We start from the raw sequence: 19354 nt of genomic DNA, 5'->3' as shown, positions 1-19354 counted from the left end.
ATTCATCCCTCTACTTAAGTATGGAGTAATCGGAGATACTTTTTGGTGATGATTATATAATAGGGGGCAAATTGCAAATGAATCGCTGGTATGGCAACCCAAAAAAAATGTTCAAAGCAATGAAGTATCACAGATACAAGGCTAACCAACCACAAGTCCCTCAAAAACATGCCATGGGGAATTATTGATAAAATTTATACGAGAGAGAATGATCTACTCTAACAAAAAACAGTAAAGCCGGTTGCTCGTAAGCAGCATCATCAGTTACAATTGGGTTGGAAAAAGCAAAAATGGATCGAGTTTTATGGTAATGCGGGCAGCAGATATACCTGTCCCGACTGTAAATAATACTAACATCTTCTAATTTGCATTTGCAAACTGGATTCCTTTCTCGATAGAAGCTTTGAGCTCGGGCATGAGCTTTTCCAAACCTTCTTTCTCAAAGTCTGAGAGAGGACCCAAATCCAAAACAGACTCTACTCCATTCTTTCCAAGCTTCACCTGTTAATAAAGGAAAATCGAAGTGAACAACACAATTCATGCTGCAGGAGGATTTCAATGATAAAGAAACACCAACAGTTCAGCTTCAGATGTTGCAAGTTTCTACTCAAACAATATTGTCAAAGGAAAAAGTAGCCAAAAAAGAACGTAACCAATAATTACCTTTGAAGCAAAGAATGGAAGTTCGGTGACGGTTGATTGCACAAACGAACATTCCACAACATCTGGAACCCCATTCAATCCCTTAAGACAGGCATCGGCAAAAAGTGCTCCAGCATACCTGCCAAAGACAGTAAAACGTAAAAGATATAATCATATAACTGACATGGCAAGGAAAACAAGAACAGACTGAGGAAAGATAAACTGGTCAACTTCCACAACCAAATTCAACGGACCAAAGGATGGTTTGATAATATGTAACCGCTGAGAATTATGGAGAAGCAAAGAAATGAGCTTCTAATGCTAGTGCTAAGACTCAAAGAAAAGAATTATTCACCAAGTAATATTCACGTCATGACAGCATGACAATAACACAGCTCAAAAGCCCCAGCTATGAAGTTGAGAAAATAAACTTCTGATAAATAATAATCCAGCAGCAAGAGAAAAGTCTTACGCCATGGATAATGTAGCAGAACCCTTTCCTGCCTTTGCCTCCACTACTTCTGTTCCTCCATCTTGTGTTCGCTTGGTGAGAGCCACAATAGTATCATCTGTCAAATTAGCTTTGGGGGTAGCCTGTGACAATCAGAGATACCGTTTAAAATCAACAATACCTCTAATTCATAGCATCCGATGCAATCCACTATATGTCTAGTAATTGAAACAGAAAGAAAGCTGAATTTAAACAAAGGAAAAGTACCTGAGAAAATAGGGGAAGGATGGTAATGCCAGCATGGCCACCAACAACAGGAACATTAACCTCTGTAACAGTATTACAATAGTCAGGCAATAACGTTCGACATTTCTCCAATGTGCACAAAAGTAATTAGCAAACTTCTTTTCATCACTGTAGTGCAAATTACAGATAACATGGAATTATACCGGCTACTGGAACATTTGCTTTCCCAGCATAGAAGGTCTTAGCTCTGACAACATCGAGAGTTGTAACACCAAACAACTTCTTCTCATCATAAGTACCAGCTTTCTTGAAAACCTCAGCAGCAATTGGGACAGTTGAGTTGACGGGGTTACTGATCATGTTAACAAGTGCCTGCAAAACCGTATTTTGATTACAAAATGAATCCAGATAACAACTTTTTTTTTAAAAAAAATGGATCTCAGTACGAGGGATGTGGATACAGACGTTGGGGCAGTACTTTGCAATTGCGGTGCAAAGTGATTTAACAATGCCAGCATTAATGTTGAAGAGATCATCACGGGTCATGCCCGGCTTTCTTGGAACACCAGCAGGAATGATGACAACATCGGATCCCTCCAAAGCTTTGCCGAGTTGCTCCTCACCCATGTAGCCAGTAACCTACAAGTAGCAAAAGGAATATGAATAAGCATGCAATGAACCCTAATTTATACAGAAAACGCAAAAGAAAAAGAAATGAACAAATTAGCCCAAATTGATGAACACCAAACAGAATAGAACAAAACATAACTCTGGAAACATGCAGATATGCGAGTTTCATGAATCACAAGACAAATAGACTTAAATTTGTTATTTGGATCAGAAAACAAGACATACACATCCGAAGACAAAATAGCATAAAAATTGAAATCAGCCACATCGATTCCATTTCTAACAGTAGCACTCACAAATCAAAACAAAATTACTTGTAGGCGTGAAAAAATAACGAGATTTACCTCGGATCTAGTGTTAACATGACCGACATCTGCAGCAACACCAGGGGTAGCGCCAATATCGTAAAGAGCAAGCTTAGAGACAAGTGGGTTAAGCTTCATTAGAAGGGCCAATGGCTGCCCAATCCCACCGGCAGCACCGAGAACGGCGACTTTCCTTTCCGGGACGGATTCAGTGGCAAAGGTACGGGTCAAGAGATGGTTAGAGGATGAGGATCGGGAAACGGCGGAACGAACGGATCTGAGAATAGAGGCCTTCATTGTTGCACGTTACAAGAACAGCGACGTAGCCGATGAAGAAAGGGTTTTTGTGGAAATGAAGGATTCTTCTTCTTCACATCGTAGCTATGTGGTTTTGCTTTTATTCTCAACCCCAAGGGGTTTATTGGTAATTTTTATTTTTTCTTTCCCTTCAGTTTCATTTTGTTTTGTGGTCTAAATTTTATTTTATTTTATTATATTTTTAAGCTTATTATCATGAAAAAAAAAAAACCAAATCTCTCCTTCAAATCCTCATATTGAGCTTGAATAATATTTATTATTGAGCTTCAATTTTTCACAACTACAATCGTTTTATAAAAAGAAAATAGTGCATTGTTTGATTACATATTTATTTCCTCCCACAAAACAATTAGACACATTGAAGTTATCATAGTTAAGAAAAATAATAACAATGCCTTTTGCGTCATTTATTCAACCAAAACTATATATGGTGAAATATTCGAAGTTGACCTATAATTCACAATAATTACTCAAAACTTTGTAATTGCATTAAGACAATTTACAGTTTCTTATAGGAAGTACTTATCAAGTTTTTAAGTTTACAACTTTATGTTTAAAATTTTAATTTTATCAAATTTAGGATTGCATTTTTACATTTGATTTAATTTTTTATAATGTCTGAAGAAAATCATTAACTTGGAGGAAATAGAAAGTTGAACACAAATATGTGCATAATCATTTAATAATTTTACCAACTTTCATACAATAGACCTCAAAACAACTTCTACTAATACTTTATCACAAATATTAATTTATAGTAACCTATCATCGATAGATTGTGTTATTTTGTTACGACTACAAATATTTTCAAGAGTTTTATCCTTCAAAATAATTTTTCTAAAAGACACCTTTTTCAAGTACAAATACCAATTTTAATATAATATCTATACTTTCGACAAATATTAAATAATCTAGAAAATAATAATAGTTTTTTTTTTTTTTTTTTTTTTTTTTTTTTTTTTTTTGTCAATGAGAATATGTTTCCAAAATTTAAACAAGAAAAAAAAAACCATGGGGTAATAGTTGATAAGAATATTGCAAAACTAACTTCATTTAGTAATAATTAATTTTTACTCCAACTTGAGATTACATAACAATTCGTTACATCTCATCCTTTTTCAACTAATTATAAGTAGATCAATATATTTTAAAATGTAATTATAAATTACAAAGATAAAATAGTCACATAATAGAAAATGATCATTTTAATTAAAATTTTCGTCATAACCAATTTTAAAAAAACATGGCCTAATTGTATAGGTTAAATTTCAAAGAACTAAAATTTTAAAATTTTAAAATGTAGGGACTGAGTCTAAAATAAATGTACCAAAAACAATCAACAATCTTTCTTTTTTAAAAAAAAATCACAAGAAATAAGTATTAATAGAACTTTCTAGAGTATGAAAAGTCAACTCAAGCACGTAAAAATGCCAAATAAATTTATAATCATGGTAGGCAAAATTGAAGAAAAAAAAAAGTTTCTTGCTCTTATCAGCAAGGAAGATGCCCTTTCCATGAGGCCAACTTGTCATCTTTTTATAGGAATGTGTGCAACTTTAACATGTTACAAGCTCTAGATTATCCCTAGCACTTTATAGAACATTCCTATTTTTTCATGAGAATAAAAACTCGAGTCTCAATCATCATCCAACCCCAAAAGTAAAAAAGAAATAATCAGGCAGATTGTTTCATAGGTTCCAATTACAGAATCTGTCTTTTTATCGATGAATTTACACTAAGACAATATATAAATACCCGAAAATAAATTAGACCAAATCCAAAAATAAGGCATACTGACCACTTTCAAAACTGAATGGTCATTTCTGGCATCTGGTAGTAGAGAATAGCATTCATTGCAAATGAACATTCACTGCTAAACTAATGCACAACTCCTATGAAATCTGCTGCAGAGAAATCCAAGGATCAGAGAGATTTTAACCCAAACAAGCTGAAAAACCATATGTATCCTCAACTCTTAAGAAATAAAGTGTTACCTGTAAAGAAATTTTGGAAAGTATGATTCCTTCACAAAAAGGTAAAAAATGGGGTTGAAATCGAACTCATTCAAGCAACAGGAAAATCTTGGTAAACGCTTTGAGTTCTTCCTATCCAGTCCAAAACATCAGCACAATCTTGACGTTTAACAAAATACCTATGAATTGGGGATTGGGGATTGGGGGGTGTTGAAGAAGGTATAATTAGCTCATTTCAGGATTTGATATAATTCCCAATTACTTTACTATAAGTAGTACCTATTTCTCGTTCGATAAGCCTTCATCTCAGAAGCTTCTCGGTAACTGGAACCATCTCTTTTCATTCTAAGTGATTCTGGAACCGAGATATTTCCACTTTCGCTGTGGTAAGCATCATAAACAAAGTTGAGTGCATTTTCCTGCAGGTGTTTTTGTCCCACATTGATCAATATAAGTTGACAATTTTACTATATATTTGGGAAGAAGTAATTTAAACACCAATGTGAGCCCAAGTCCCAACTCATATAATATAAACTCATAAAGTATGAACCCTCCACCAAAAGGTCCTAAATTCCCCATGTTCATAATTTAAACCACTTTTGATGCATTGTTATAATGAACTGTCCTTACAATTCAATCATTAGCATGATTATTATGGATTATCCATGTAAGATTCATTTACTCCCGAGCTCATTAGACAGCGAGTCACCAAACTATCGAAGGCTTTGCTTTACACTTGCATATTCTCTAAAAAGAACGCATCTATGGTTCAGTAATGGGTTGAATGCATGCTAACTATTGGATGATACTACTCAAACGATATCTTGAAAAAGATTCATACAAGAAGAAAGTGGTGTCACCAGCATTGAAGTAAATCAGTGAGACTGAACTTGACATAAACGGATTGTAAAATGAACAACCATGCTGAAGGGAAAATTTTCAATAACTAGAGTCTAGAAATACTAGTTCCCTCTCTTCTTATAAGATACTTTCTCAATAACTTCGAAGTCATCATGGGTTCACAGACGCACTAGAGGAATTTAGAGATATAAAGACCCTGAGATAAATAGAATAGTTACATGGTAAAGATAAGTAACAAGTACTAGTGTTACTAGCCCATAGAAATTTACAATTACTAGTATCAGATACAGATGCATTGTAAAAGTCAATTAAAGCAGAAAGCAGAAACAAGAATCAAGTTCCTTCCACCAAGAAGATTAGTTTGAAATGATTACTGAATTCAATCAAGTGAATTGAGAACATCAGCGATCAGCTTTTAGATTAGAGAACAAAGATTATGAACGACAGAGTATGTGGAGAAGAAAATAACTGACAGCACTACTTTTCATAGTGTGAAGGTTATGTAGTTTGAACAGGGAAAAAAATATACAACTAACACTCAAAATGCCATACCAGGGGTTTGGATGCATCAAGCCAGTGATATATACGCTCATTCCGGAACCAAGTCAATTGCCTTTTTGCAAAATTTCTGCAGTGTTTTTTTAGTTTTTGATTTGAAATCCAACAAAACGCAAAAGCATAAGGAATATATTAGAAAGATAATGGCCAAGGGAAGTATTTAGCACCATAAGTATGGTTTTCTACTCAAAGAATTTCCCCCACAAGGAATCCGACACAAACCATTGGGCAAGACAATAAAATAAAAACCTAATCCTAGTACTATATTCTTAGATCAAACAGCCTGTAACTGCACTGCATACAAAATTCTCAACAGAAATCATACCCAGGAGTAATCTGATCATAAAAGGATTCCAAGAGCAATGCACTATTCTACCGTTTATATCATTCCATTCAATCAAATTTATTTTTAGTGACACCCTTTTTGTTTGGCAGGAGCTTGTTGTTGGAAGGTCTAAACCCACGGAAATATACTGTAGGCCAAAACTCTAAATGTATCCCCTGATCGGTGTTGTATTTGCATGAAAAAGGATACTTTTTATACCAACTCCCATGTGTTTTGGAAACAAAAGAGCGTTCTAATCCACCTCATTACATGGTTTCTTAATTTGAAAATAATCGTGCAATTCTATTTTTCTTTCTTTTTCTTTCCCAAGATAAATCATACAATTTAATGGTAGCACAATTTGAAACTTCAATTGAACCTGATCAACTGTCCACTGCACAAATTTCCTCGAAATCTAGCACGACTTAGATACATAGCTTTCCCAAAACTAAAACCCTTTTTGCCAGCACACGCAGTGGAAATTACCTAGATGCTTTCTGAAATTCAGAGAGGAAGGCATAGAACTCTTCTGGAGAACTCCTTCCACCTTGCTGCCTACACCTTAACAGGTACTCCATAGCCTGAAGTTCATGATTCACAATAAATTAGTGACTGTAATCTGGCCTATACTGAAGAGTGAAATTTTATATTTCTTTTAAATCAACTGTAAAATAAATTGTAAAAACGGTAACACTTGCACAATGTAATTCAGCATTGTATTTTATCAAGTACTCATAGGATATTAAAAAAAAAAAAGTTATAGAGATCATTGAAGAAATTATGACAAAGGCTTTTGTTAGAATTAGTGGGCTTAGTCCAAGGAAATAGTGAGAGCATGTGCATTCCGTACATTCCTTCAAGCCAACAGGTTGCTTCCCACCAAGGGGCTTCTCAAACCAAAATTTGACTTCTGTGTTAGCAAGTTGGGCCTCATCGATATTTACGTCCCAACTTGAGGAGGAGTGTTAAAGTTAGTGGGCTTGGCCCATAGGGAAATTATGGAAGATTTGCCAAAAATATCTTTCCTTTTTTATATTATTGTATTATTCTATTTATTCCCCCTCTTGTACCTATTGTATTTATCGAAAAATAATATGAACAAAATACCGTGGTTTTTTTTCCAATACTCAGATTTCCATGTAACTCAATATTCTTGTCTTTATCACTTTTAATACTTTGCCTAGACTTTCTTTAGATATTGAGTTCATCAACTATTTCTCCCTTTGGACATTATTGTTACTATTATTATAAAATGGAATCAACAACTTTCACTGGAAAAAAAGAGAGAGAATTCAAGACATACAAAAGAAAAAGAGGCATCCCTCTAAAAAAAGGGACTCCAATCATGTAAAATAAGACCCATAGAACAATTACGAAAAGTCTTTGAAATCAAAACCCAAGGAGACACGAAAGCAAATGAGGGACTTCTTCACTAGGGCCCTGTCCACTCCTCTAAAATCCTACTATTTCGCTCACCCTTCCTAAGATCGCAAAGACTCCGACAAGCCATAAAAATCGGTCCTTCTCCGCATGAGGTAGATTGAAGAGGAACTCCTCGACCATAACACTAATATCCTTGTGACGAGCATTGAGATACCAAATGTCTCGAAGAATAAGTCCTAAACAAAACTCGCAAGCCCACAACACCAGATATATGGTCTAGATCTTCCTCAACCTTCCAACAAAGAATAAAAAAGAAAGGACCAACAAGCAATGGAAACTTCCTCATAAGCCGATAGATTATGTTTAGTATGGACATGTAAAACTGAACAAGTAAAGAACCACATATTCCTAGGGATCTTAGTCGTCCAAAGACCAATATTCCTAAAGGGAAAGGATCAAAGAGATTACAAAATGAGTCTTACACAATAACCCTCCAAAGAATTGGAGCTCCAGACACTTACATCCCTTCTCCCACGCCTAAAGGAGTGAACCTTGGTCAAATAAAGAAGAGAGGCCACATTTGTCGCTTTCCTATTAGAAAGTGAGTGGTGGAACCCAAAAGAAAGGCCAAAGTAAACCGCTGATATCAGAAAGCCTCTCCACCCAATATTCAAAAATAAAGAATGAAACCATTCATCACACAATATTCAAATATAAAGAATGAAATAATATGACAATGTCCAGGATGTACTTGTCTATAACCAATAGCTTTAGTGGCAGAACTTGAATTTGGAAGAAGCCCACTATTAAGAAGCCATGTTGCCTCGGATAAAATCCCATCACTGCCTGCAGAAGATGAAAACATTGAAAAGCAATGACGTTTAGTATCATAATCTGATCAAATTTACTAAAAAGTAAACCTTGAAAGATTGTATCACCCAGCAGAGAAGTAGAAAACCATGCACAATATTACAAGTCTCCAATTGAAATAACAACCAGCAACAACTTAACAGAAAGTATACTGTTATAGTTATTTACTTAACTTTAATTGTACACCCACCTAAAATCATATCTTCGCAGCGGAAGTCAATTGACCTATACAAATTAAGCCTTGGGCTAGAGAGAAAGAAACAAATGAATTCATAGTCCAACTCTTTCGTGCCAATTTCCTCACTAGAATAGTCATGAGGGTCAACTGAATGGTCGGCGCCCTGAAAGCTGCTGGCTGCACCAGAAACATGGTCTTGTCTGAAAGTATCATATGGAACTTGAAATGCAGATTGAGGTGAACCACTTGCCTGCAAAGGAATGATATAAGGTTATACCATATTTGTTTATCATTACTTTCTAATTGGCAAAACATAAAAAATAAAATCATTCAAGAGAAGCATTGATAGAAGTTAGAACAAACATTTCCAGAAGTCAGAAAGTAAAATTGTAGTGAAACTGTACACATTACAATTCAGAACCATTTTATTTAATCTAGGGATTTTCCTCGGAGATCTTTATCTGCATTGGTTCTTTGTAAGTAGACATTCATAGAAGTGAATCATGAATCATTGGGAGAAAATCATCTTTTTTGCTCTGCCATCTTGCTTTAAAGTTTAAACTACTGGTGATGGATATGAGAAGCGTTATGGTTATTTACTGCATAAATATGAAGGAGGTTGTCCGAAACCCACATATTTGAGGAAGAGGAAGTTTCTTATGAAAAAACAGGTTTCTTTACTGAATTGAGTGGCATTTAGTTGAAAGAATTAGAAAAGGCTGTTTGGGTCTTGAGCAGTCACCAAAAACAGAAGAATAAGAGAGAGAGTACCAAATAAACAGCAAAAATAAGCAATTACCTTGATAATCTCATAGCTCCGCCGCAATCGGTACCAATCATTAATAGCTAAATCCTGCGCTCTAGAATCACCAGCTTTAACAACCAATTGCACAGCTGCATCCCAGTCTTCATTTCTCCGCAAGTCTGCTAACTCAGAACAAACTTCAGCAGCAATGTCTGGAGAGGCCTTTGGAACATTGGGTTTTCCATACATGAACCTTCATTTGATCCCACACCCATAAATCATTATAAAAGTTAATTTACAAACTGTTTTTCCTTATGATACTGTAGCAAAATGTTGAGCAACATATTCTGCAAAATAATTCAACCATCATTAAGCTCATATGACATCTGGGAGGAAAAATTATTATATTTGCTCAACAATGTCAAGAATACACTTTTTTCTGTTCGTCTAATCAGCCATTCTCATCTCATTTTCTTAGTTTCAAATTGGCACTCTTTTTGTAATCACCTTTAGGTGCTTGAGGTTTCCCCTTATTTCATTTTATCAGTGAAACGTTTCTTAGGTAAAAAACTATATGCTGTATCGTTCTTTCACAGAGTGGGGAACCCATCTTCAAAAAGCATTTAGTCAGCATTACAGGCAAGAAAAAGACATAAGCACCACTAGCATTGACAATCGTGCTTCCATTGATTAACTGAGAATGTAAATTTCAAGCTAATCCTATTGAAAATAATAATTACCAACAGAGAAAAGAATCTTCAAATAATTTTCCAAAGGAAGGCTATGATGGTACACACCATCTTAAATACAATCCTGTCCCACCACAAACTATCGGAACACGGCCATTATCAAGTACACATCTTGTCGCTTGCCTTGCATCTTCAAAAAACCGACCAACAGAATATTCTGGACAATTTTAACAATAAGTTCAAACATTCTTGCACACAGGAAATATATACTATTGCATTCAATGTCTAAATTAGATATCATTACAAAGTGAATATGGAAAATCAGTTGGAGTTAAACTCAGATGAAAGATCTAGTGAAAAGCATACCATCAGATGGACGTAGAATGTCAATCAAATGGTGCGGGACCTCCTAAAATACAGAAAGAATGTATTCTTGATCAAATGAAGTATGAAGAGTGTATTCAATCAACTTGACTACAGAATTTAAAAAATATGTATCTACTAGTTAAAACAGTAACTTAACAATATTAATTATTCATATATGTAATCTTACTCGGCCATAACAAAAGTAATTTTATCTTAACCCAAAAATGTAAAACAAGCTTCGGGAGATAGATTATATGTGAAACTAATCAAGATGCACTTGTCAATATCAGAAAGATGTGGGTAAATATATATCTGTACGGTTAGTTTTTCTATTGAGACTATGCGATCAATTATTCTCAATATTTTTATGTTGTTCCAATTATTTTGAGTAGGGAAGATGTTGAAGTGTCACACCGAGTTGAAATGAAAACTTGTAAGATGTGATTCTGATTACAGCTAACTTCATATTTGATTACTCATCATTGATTTAATGTAATTTCTACTTTTATGTCACTCACACACTTTCTTCTTTTTTGTCAGCTTATCATTCCAGAATTCCTAAATGTCCTTAAATTAGAGGCTCGATAATGATTCCTCAAGCTTCATTTACCAAGTAATAGCAAAATTTTAGAGCACGTAAGATATAAGACACCTTTCTATCCCTTGCCGATGGCTTTGCAGATCCAATATCAAGACCCTGGTATACCTAAAATTAGGCAGAATGAATAATATTAGCATTCAAGAAACTGGTTCATTACTAATACAAAGAGAAGAACATTGAAACTAAGTAAAATTAGAAATAATGTTAGCAATGGACCCCTTATGAGATACACAGTACACAGGCCAAGGAAAAAATTTAAAAGCTAAAAGACATGTACTTGCTTACTTAGAGCATTAGAGCTAAGAAGGCATTGGTTTCTCTACTTTTCAAATGTTTATTAGCGCCAAAAGTAATTTCATTTTATAGATTCTATAAAGTTTGAAATTCCCATACATTAATGTTTCGTGCTTTATTCACATGAAAATGCAAAGATAATCATATGTCTGACAGTTCATCATCCCAACATTTGGCTTACATCCAATTTCCTCATACCCCCTTCACTGTACCACATCAATTTCCAGCCTTCAATTCCATTAATCTTCTGAAAGCCAAAAATTTTCTTGATTAAATCTGTCTGAGTTAAAGCTATTAGCTTCACTGCACGGCTAGAAGAATCCAAAAATTAGATAATTATCCATCTAAAAACCAGTAGGCATTAAAGGACTAAACCGTGTATCTTATACAGATTGTGAGTTATTCTAATTTCTCAACGTGGCATCCTCAACACCAAACAACTATTAGTAAAAACATCAACAACAATTGTAGATAACCTAAATTAAAGTACAGTTCCAGTTTCGTTTTGATTCTCCTCCCATTTTCTATGCACCATACAAGGACAGACATTGTCAATTGACCTGCACAGAGTCGGCGCTGATAATTTCACCATTGAGACGCTTAGCAAGCTCCATAGCAAGCCTACTCTTCCCAGAACCAGTTGGACCAGATATCACAATCACCTTCGACTTCCTTTCCTTATTGGGGATGGCTGCAGCAGAGCAAAAGGTCGCAAAAAGACGCCGGCAGCGAGTTCTCCTGTATGAAATTGATTGAGGAAGAGGCCTCTCCACCGCAAATGGAGAGCGCAAACAACAAGTATGAAGGCTGCGCACTCCATTATTAAACATTCTCGATGCTCGAAGAGCAGCTTTGGACTTTGCGGCCAACATATCTTAATTGTTCTTCTTCATCATCCAAATATTTTCATACGTTTTTCTTATAAATAATTTTAAAAAAAATCAAACTATTTAACGTATATTTTGTCCGTTTTACCCTTCCTTTTTACGATATTATTTTAGTTTTTTTTTTTTAAAAAAAAGTAAACAACGGGCAGTAAAAAATAGCAAATTTAATCAAATATTTTCAACTTTTATATATTGATAGACACTCATATACTTTTATCAATGTTATTAGTAAACGGTGATAGAAGTCTATTATTTTCTATCATGATAGAATATAAAATTTTAATATAATTTGTAAATATTTTAATTTATTTTACTATTTTTTAAAATACTTCATTAAACAACAACTATTTACGCTACATATAAGAAATATAACAAACAGGTAAAGTATTTTAGGCAATTTGCAAACAGAGAAAACCATAAACCCACTGTAGAAAATGCAAAAAAATTCTGCAAATAAATAGCCACATGCTAGCACAAGTAATATCACAATAGTCTAAACAAATTATATACAATCGTTTAGGTCATAATATACAATCATCTAGTTTTATTTTAGATGGGGAAAAGTGCTTCAAACGATAGTGTTAACCATGACAAATAATCGTGTAGTCCAATGTAAAATATCATTAAAAACATCAAATCTACTATTGTGTAGATCATGTTGATTATGGTAAGCGGTCGTATAGTCCAATGTTGATCATGTTGACTATCAGTTTCAATCTCTCCATCTCCAATTATATAAAAAAAGATTAAAAAAAGTATATATTATTTGTGATAAAAAAAAAAAAAGTATATATTATTTGTGATAGGATTAAAATTTAGAGTCTAAATAATGTGGTTTAGTGTAATAAATGTATTCCATTAAAATAGAACTTAATACAACTCGTTAAATTTAATACAAATCATTAACCAAAAATGATTACGGACTAGTATGACTATTAAAGAAAGTGGATATCATTGGATAAAATATATATGAAATGGATGCCATTTTATAAGGTATGTTTAATGAAATTGAAAATGTAAAGAGTAAAGTTAACTCAAAATAAAGTTGTCCAAACAAAAGTTCATGACTTATAACCAAAAAAATGACACAAATCTGATGTTCATTTTAAGAAGCTTGACATTTTACCTGATAGAAAGAGTACCAAACAACATTGAAACCAAAGTAACCAACAACAGAACTTAACTCACTTTCAACCATTTTAACGATTCCACCAACCGGTGGTTGCACAAAAAGGAAAGGATACTTCAAACTAAAGATATGAACAACAATTCAGTAACTTCCCAATAAACACAATAATGTCAAACAATAGTAAAGAAAATCAATTCATCACCCACAAAACAAAATGTTGAAGCAACTCTCCTTGGATCGGCAAGTTCATTCTGTCTTTCCGGTAGCATTGGCTGCTCTTCTCGTAATAGGACTCGCTCGATTAGTCTTAGATGATCTAAAGAGTCATGGAAGCTTTGTCTTCAAGATGTACGGTCGACCAAGAAGTGAAAAGCATCCACTACCGGTTGTTGTCTCTTCAAAAGATATCATAGATGAAAACTGCAATTTGTTTGAAGGGAAATGGGAATGGGACAATGCATCATACCCTCTTTATGAAGAAGACACATGTCCATTTTTGGTTAAACAAGTTACTTGCCAAAAGAATGGTAGACCTGATTCTTTCTATAAGAAATGGAGATGGCAACCCAATTCTTGCAATTTGCCTAGGTATTCCAATGTCCTCCCTTCTTTCCACTCAACTCCCAATCATAACAAACAAACCATCTACATTGCCAATTCAAACACTCCTTTCAAAAGCTTATAGCAGTAGAGATTTTGATCTCTAACCTTTAAACCGAGATGATAATTAATAACATATGTGTGTGTGTGTATATATATATATGTATGTATGTATCAAACTATACGATTATCTCATCTTGGTGTGTATTTGGAATGAATTGTCAGGTTTGATGCATTGAAAGTGTTGGATATTCTGAGAGACAAAAGAATAATGTTTGTTGGAGATTCGATACAGAGAGGGCAGTTTGAATCAATGGTTTGTTTGGTTCAATCAGCCATTCCCAAAGGAAAGAAATCCCTTGAAAGAATTCCTCCAAGAAAAATCTTCAAAGTTGAGGTACCTAAAACTTTTTTGGAAAATCCATAGCTCTACCCATCATAAATTCCTAACTTTGTTATAGTAAAATAATACTACATCAATTTGAATATTTACGTTTTTTGGATTTTTTCGAATTAGGATTACAATGTATCAATTGAATACTACTGGGCACCATTTATAGTTGAATCTATATCTGATCATGCAACCAACCATACTGTATTGAAAAGAATGGTGAAGCTTGACTCCATAGCCAACCATGGCAACCACTGGAAAGGGGTTGATGTTTTGGTATTTGAAAGCTATGTTTGGTGGAGATATAAACCTCTTATCAATGCAACGTAAGTATTCTTTTTCTAATTTTCTTCTTCGATTAGTTCCTAAACTTCGATTCAGGTAATTATTTAGTCCCTAAACTTTTTAAAAACTCATTTATAATTCTAACTGTTAACTCAATAATAAAGGAAAGGTAGTACAACTAAGTTTCTATACTTGAAATCAACATATCAAATTGTTTTATAAAACACACAACTCTAATTTGGATTGGTATCTACTTTCTCCGGTTAATTACCTCTAACACACGTTACATGTCCAATCAATCAATATTTGTCTTTCTTGAAACTATAGTATTTTTAACAAAAGCAGCTAGAGAAAAACGACCTATTTGAAAGTGATTTTCACAATTTCAAATCACTCACTTGAAGTCTGAAGCAACTTTTGTCATTTTAGTGGAAGTCCTTAAGTAATATACTTAGTCAAAAGCATATTATTGATTGTGAGCTTTTTTTCTTTCTTTTTAAGGTATGGACCTGGAGAGGATGTAAGAGAGTATAATGTGAGCACTGCATACAGATTGGCAATGGAAACATGGGCAAATTGGCTTGAATCCAACATCAACCCTAATTCTCAGAAGGTTTTCTTCATGACAATGTCTCCAACACATTTGTGGTGAGTTTCATATTCTACTTATTTTTCTTTCCTTTTTCAACAAGTCATAACTCATTCCATCTTAAATTTCTTCAAACCAATACATCTATGGGTAGTAAGAACAAGGCTCTCAAGTTCTGTTCTGCACAGTAAATGAAAAAAAAAAAGAAGCAACCATCTAAATGCTACCAAGTTTGAATGAAAAATGACCTTTTAGTTTCCTCAGCTTTAAAATTGTAACAAAGATTACAAGATGTGCTCAAGCACAGTCTAAATGTCTTCTCATTTGTAAATTTGTCGAATGTAGAATCCAAAAAACTTAAGTTGATAGCTTAGGTTCTGAATACAAGACCACTTACTCTCATACTGCCTTAAATCTTTACTAATGAATCCAACCTTTAAAACAGCTAGTTAGATCCCATTTATTTGTTTTCTTGACAGCCACACAGTTTAAGAAGTAGAATAGGCTATAAGTTGAAATTTAAAAGACTTACCCAAAAACAAAAAGTTATGAAATGGAACCGTTAATATTCGAACGAGGAAGCTTCAAGGAATCAAATTGTTGAACTAAATAGTGTATACCTCAAATTTCCATCCATTGAAGCTTATCAATAACAAAGGTGGCAAATTATCTGTTGTAGGAGCTGGGAATGGAGGCCAGGAACTGATGAGAACTGCTTCAACGAGTCTCAACCAATTCATCATCCACATTGGGGCACTGGATCAAGCACTGAGATAATGGAAATAATTCATGAAGTTATACAGGATCTTAAAGTAAATGTAACTTTATTAAACATTACACAGTTATCTGAGTTTCGAAAGGATGCTCATACATCGATTTACGGGGAGCGTCGAGGCAAGCTTTTGACAAAAGAACAGAGATCTGATCCAAAAAGTTTTGCAGATTGCATACATTGGTGTTTACCAGGAGTTCCTGATACATGGAATGAAATTCTGTATGCTTATTTGTTAAGAAACCATCAAAATCTTTCGTAGGTTTTGACCCAAATATCAAATGGCAAGTCTCTTGCGATAGTTAGGAACTTGAGCATAGCATAGCTCGATGGATAAGACATCGTGACTTCTTCGAGATCATAGGTTTACTTTCTATAAAAGATCAATTTTCACTCTGTATTTGTGATGAAATATTCTAAAAGACTTCCTTGCGTTAGCAAGGAGAAAATTTCAATAAAATTTCCAAACTCTACTTCCTCTTAAGGCCAAAGGTAAAATAGAATGGAGGAAGTTTTGATGATGAAAATTCAGGACTTGTTTACTCAATTTGTTGTTTCCTTGAATCACAACTAAATTAACTATAACCAATACTCAAGCTAAGTTTAGGTAAGTTTTAGTTCAATGGTAACTCAAACATACATTCCACAAAATTTTATTTATATTTTTTAAAGTTGGAAAATGAGGGATGTTTGCCTAAGCAGTTTAGATCACAGAAATATCATAAAATGGATTCAAATAAAAGGGCAATAAACCAATCCAAACAATTCTGAGAAATAAAGCCTATCCAATTACCCTGACTCTCACGTAGCAGTTGGGCAATGAAAAATAAGAACTTCAAACAAAAATATCCTAAAACAAAAACATCCTAAAGCATCAATTCAAATGCAAAAATAAGTCTAAAACCAATCTGATGGAAAAAGTTCTTAAGAAAACTGGTTTTGTTTTGATTCAAAGAAGCTCCCATTCAGAGTCACTTGATTGAATTGTTTGATCAGAATCCCTCAAAAGCATTGTATGTGGAGCAGCCAAACTTGTTCCTTGGCAGCTCTTTGTTGCATCATATCCTTTCAAAATAGCTAGCTGTTTGTACTCCATTGCCAACCTCTTTATGGAAAAGAAAGCATTCGATATTGTTCTCTGCATCATAATTATAAGAAGGAAAAAAACATGTAAAAACAGATGTTAATAGTGTTTTATTATCTTAATGTAAAACAACTATATGGTATATGCTTCTGACCAAAAGTCATTCAAATATAAATTTCGACATTAATAAACATCCAAAAGCACATGAGCCATGGCCAAAATTTCAAAGTAAGAATATGAAAATAATTCATTTTGCTTAAGAATAAATATATATTTAAATAAATGCATCCTTGTAGGTTTCCATATCTATACTTGGGCCTTTTTTATAATATTAATCCCAGAAGTAGATGATTTGGTTTATTACACTACCATTGTTGAATTTAAGAGTTAGAAAAGACAAAAAGCAATAACAAGAGTTGTAGCTTCTGTGATTATGTGAATCATAGGTGATTTTAAATAATCTCCAAGAACATCATAAGGAATTTATATGGGAAACAAAATACCTTAAATGAAGGTTGGTTTGGGGGTTCACTAGAGACATCATCATGATAATCCACGATGACACAGTTATCTTCAAGCTCCACTTGATGAGACAAATCGTTTGCTTCCTTGTTGAAGTCAGTAGATTCGTAGTCTTCCAATGACCCTACAAATTAAAAGTCAGTCAATACAACCAAGAAATCAGTGGCAAAACTTTAGAGTGATGAACCAATACAGCTGAATGAAAAAGAAGATGTTAGGAGAAGGAAAGAAGAACACGAACCAAACGAGTCGATTGATGAGACAAAATTAGAAGAGTAGTTTCCATCTGAGTCAATGTGAGAACTAATCCAATCATAATTCCCTTTGATTATATCATTCTCATCATTATGAAGTGCAGCATAATAGACAGAAAAAGCTTTATTTGGCAACATATTGCTCCCAAATTCATTGCAACCAATTTCTGATAATGAAGCCACATGAATAGGATCTTCCATATAAGAAGATGTAGTTGAAAATACTTCACTAGCAGAATCCCCAAAATCACTTTCTGACTGATTTTGTTCAAAACCATCATGTTCTTCATCAATTCCCAACAATGATTTTAAATAAGAAATAAATGATCCTTCTCCTTCTCCTTCTTCTTCATCTGCTTCTTCTTCTTCATCTGCTTCTTCATCTTCATCTGCTTCTTCATCTTCATCTGCTTCTTCATCTTCATCTGCTTCTTCATCTTCATCTGCTTCTTCATCTTCTTCTTCTTCTTCTTCTTCTTCTTCTGCTTCTTCCTCTTCTGCTTCTTCCTCTTCTGCTTCTTCCTCTTCCCCTTCACTGATATAATTTGGATCCATAGTTGGAGAAATTATAACTTCAGCAACTTTAGAATATAAAGTCATAACATTGTTTCCCACATTTTGCACCTTCCTCCCAATGTATTTGATTGATTCCTAGATTCAAAGTGAAAGTTGTAATGTGAATGAGGGTCAAATCCCAATTATATTATTAAGAAACTCCAATAACAATAACAATAGTCTTTCTAGAAAACAATCTCTATATCGAGATTACAACTACACTCTCTAACCCACTCTCTAACTCAGTTCCGTTTATAGCCACCCAGTCTAAAAGAATTCAGATATAAAAAACAGCCAAATGATGAAACGGTAAATCTTCCAACCAATAAAATAACAAATGTTAGAATCTACACCTATCTCTTATAACTAATTTTAAACACTTCCAAATTCAATCTAAACAAAAACATGCACATCATTTAGAATCCTAGATTCTTAAGATGGATATCAATTTTTTTTCTCATTTATCAAAAAAATCATTCTAACATTCAAGCAATTGGAAAAAAAGTAAGTGAGTTGGTGTACATAGTTCAAAACTCCATCCACATCTTGGCCCATAGATGGAAAGATTCTATTGAACCAAGACATGCCTTCAATATTTTGAGTTCACCTGCAAATTTATGAATAAATTAGCACTCATGGTTTAAATTGCAAACATTTACAATTATAGATATATATTTTTTCTTTTATTTCTCAGTTTCTAGTTAACAACATAACAACATATGAACCAACCGAAAATTAGGTTGAGTTCCTTGGAATGGACTAAATTACTTCTTTCCAATGTTAGAAAAATATAATCACATCTTTAAGTAAGTTTAATTAAAACTAACTAAAATTAATAACAATATTTCTAA

At 33.7% G+C, this 19354-nt stretch overlaps 4 protein-coding genes across 9 annotated transcripts; 1 reads left to right on the top strand and 3 right to left on the bottom strand.

Annotated features, from left to right (window-relative positions):
• Positions 1-36: 36 nt before the first annotated feature.
• On the bottom strand, positions 37-2666 carry LOC101207078 (malate dehydrogenase, mitochondrial). Its single transcript, XM_004137169.3, has 7 exons — positions 2314-2666; positions 1805-1978; positions 1543-1711; positions 1361-1422; positions 1115-1236; positions 664-781; positions 37-501 (listed from the first exon to the last, which is right to left on the bottom strand). Exons 1-7 carry the CDS (start codon positions 2569-2571, stop codon positions 361-363), a joined length of 1044 nt encoding a protein of 347 aa, XP_004137217.1. The 5' UTR covers positions 2572-2666; the 3' UTR covers positions 37-360.
• Positions 2667-4060: 1394 nt separating this feature from the next.
• On the bottom strand, positions 4061-12338 carry LOC101207319 (tRNA dimethylallyltransferase 9). Of its 6 annotated transcripts, none has more exons than XM_031884409.1 (13): positions 11996-12338; positions 11617-11682; positions 11151-11246; positions 10541-10583; positions 10283-10391; positions 9540-9738; positions 8753-8990; positions 8444-8538; positions 6796-6890; positions 5979-6054; positions 4845-4984; positions 4587-4744; positions 4061-4496 (listed from the first exon to the last, which is right to left on the bottom strand). In XM_031884409.1, the coding sequence occupies exons 1-12, from the start codon at positions 12305-12307 to the stop codon at positions 4657-4659; spliced, it is 1557 nt and encodes a 518-aa protein (XP_031740269.1). In that variant the 5' UTR covers positions 12308-12338; the 3' UTR covers positions 4061-4496; positions 4587-4656. The 6 variants fall into 6 exon arrangements, with proteins under 6 accessions (XP_031740269.1, XP_031740268.1, XP_031740270.1 ...); XM_031884408.1 differs by having other exon boundaries at positions 4061-4493; XM_031884410.1 differs by having other exon boundaries at positions 4061-4493; positions 11193-11246.
• A 1288-nt stretch (positions 12339-13626) lies between these two features.
• LOC101210661 (protein trichome birefringence-like 31) lies at positions 13627-16615 on the top strand. Its single transcript, XM_004137258.3, has 5 exons — positions 13627-14039; positions 14277-14448; positions 14569-14768; positions 15229-15375; positions 15996-16615. Exons 1-5 carry the CDS (start codon positions 13666-13668, stop codon positions 16348-16350), a joined length of 1248 nt encoding a protein of 415 aa, XP_004137306.1. The 5' UTR covers positions 13627-13665; the 3' UTR covers positions 16351-16615.
• A 205-nt stretch (positions 16616-16820) lies between these two features.
• LOC105435348 lies at positions 16821-18343 on the bottom strand. The gene is made up of 3 exons (XM_011656043.2): positions 17936-18343; positions 17676-17818; positions 16821-17226 (listed from the first exon to the last, which is right to left on the bottom strand). Exons 1-3 carry the CDS (start codon positions 18147-18149, stop codon positions 17038-17040), a joined length of 546 nt encoding a protein of 181 aa, XP_011654345.1. The 5' UTR covers positions 18150-18343; the 3' UTR covers positions 16821-17037.
• Positions 18344-19354: the final 1011 nt, after the last annotated feature.

The sequence above is a fragment of the Cucumis sativus genome, chromosome 4, assembly GCF_000004075.3.
Source record: "Cucumis sativus cultivar 9930 chromosome 4, Cucumber_9930_V3, whole genome shotgun sequence".
Lineage (NCBI taxonomy): Eukaryota > Viridiplantae > Streptophyta > Magnoliopsida > Cucurbitales > Cucurbitaceae > Cucumis > Cucumis sativus.
The sequence above is the reverse complement of the archived record's forward strand: the minus strand, read 5'-3'. Positions and strand labels throughout refer to the sequence as shown.

Excerpts from the sequence above, each read along its gene's own strand:
- LOC101207078 (XM_004137169.3), bottom strand. The coding sequence starts at position 2,571 with ATGAAGGCCTCTATTCTCAGATCCGTTCGTTCCGCCGTTTCCCGATCC. Across the intron at positions 782-1,114 it reads TCTGCTACATTATCCATGGC|GTATGCTGGAGCACTTTTTG; the intron begins GTAAGACTTTTC and ends TGTCTTTGGCAG. Across the intron at positions 502-663 it reads TTCCATTCTTTGCTTCAAAG|GTGAAGCTTGGAAAGAATGG; the intron begins GTAATTATTGGT and ends CTTTATTAACAG.
- LOC101207319 (XM_031884409.1), bottom strand. The coding sequence starts at position 12,307 with ATGTTGGCCGCAAAGTCCAAAGCTGCTCTTCGAGCATCGAGAATGTTT. Across the intron at positions 8,991-9,539 it reads GGAGCTATGAGATTATCAAG|GCAAGTGGTTCACCTCAATC; the intron begins GTAATTGCTTAT and ends ATTCCTTTGCAG. Across the intron at positions 6,891-8,443 it reads AAGCTATTGGTTATAGACAA|GCTATGGAGTACCTGTTAAG; the intron begins GTACATCCTGGA and ends CATGAACTTCAG.
- LOC101210661 (XM_004137258.3), top strand. The coding sequence starts at position 13,666 with ATGTTGAAGCAACTCTCCTTGGATCGGCAAGTTCATTCTGTCTTTCCG. Across the intron at positions 14,040-14,276 it reads AATTCTTGCAATTTGCCTAG|GTTTGATGCATTGAAAGTGT; the intron begins GTATTCCAATGT and ends ATGAATTGTCAG. Across the intron at positions 14,769-15,228 it reads AAACCTCTTATCAATGCAAC|GTATGGACCTGGAGAGGATG; the intron begins GTAAGTATTCTT and ends TTTCTTTTTAAG.
- LOC105435348 (XM_011656043.2), bottom strand. The coding sequence starts at position 18,149 with ATGGAAGATCCTATTCATGTGGCTTCATTATCAGAAATTGGTTGCAAT. Across the intron at positions 17,819-17,935 it reads CTCATCAATCGACTCGTTTG|GGTCATTGGAAGACTACGAA; the intron begins GTTCGTGTTCTT and ends TTTAATTTGTAG. Across the intron at positions 17,227-17,675 it reads CAAACCAACCTTCATTTAAG|AGAACAATATCGAATGCTTT; the intron begins GTATTTTGTTTC and ends ATTATGATGCAG.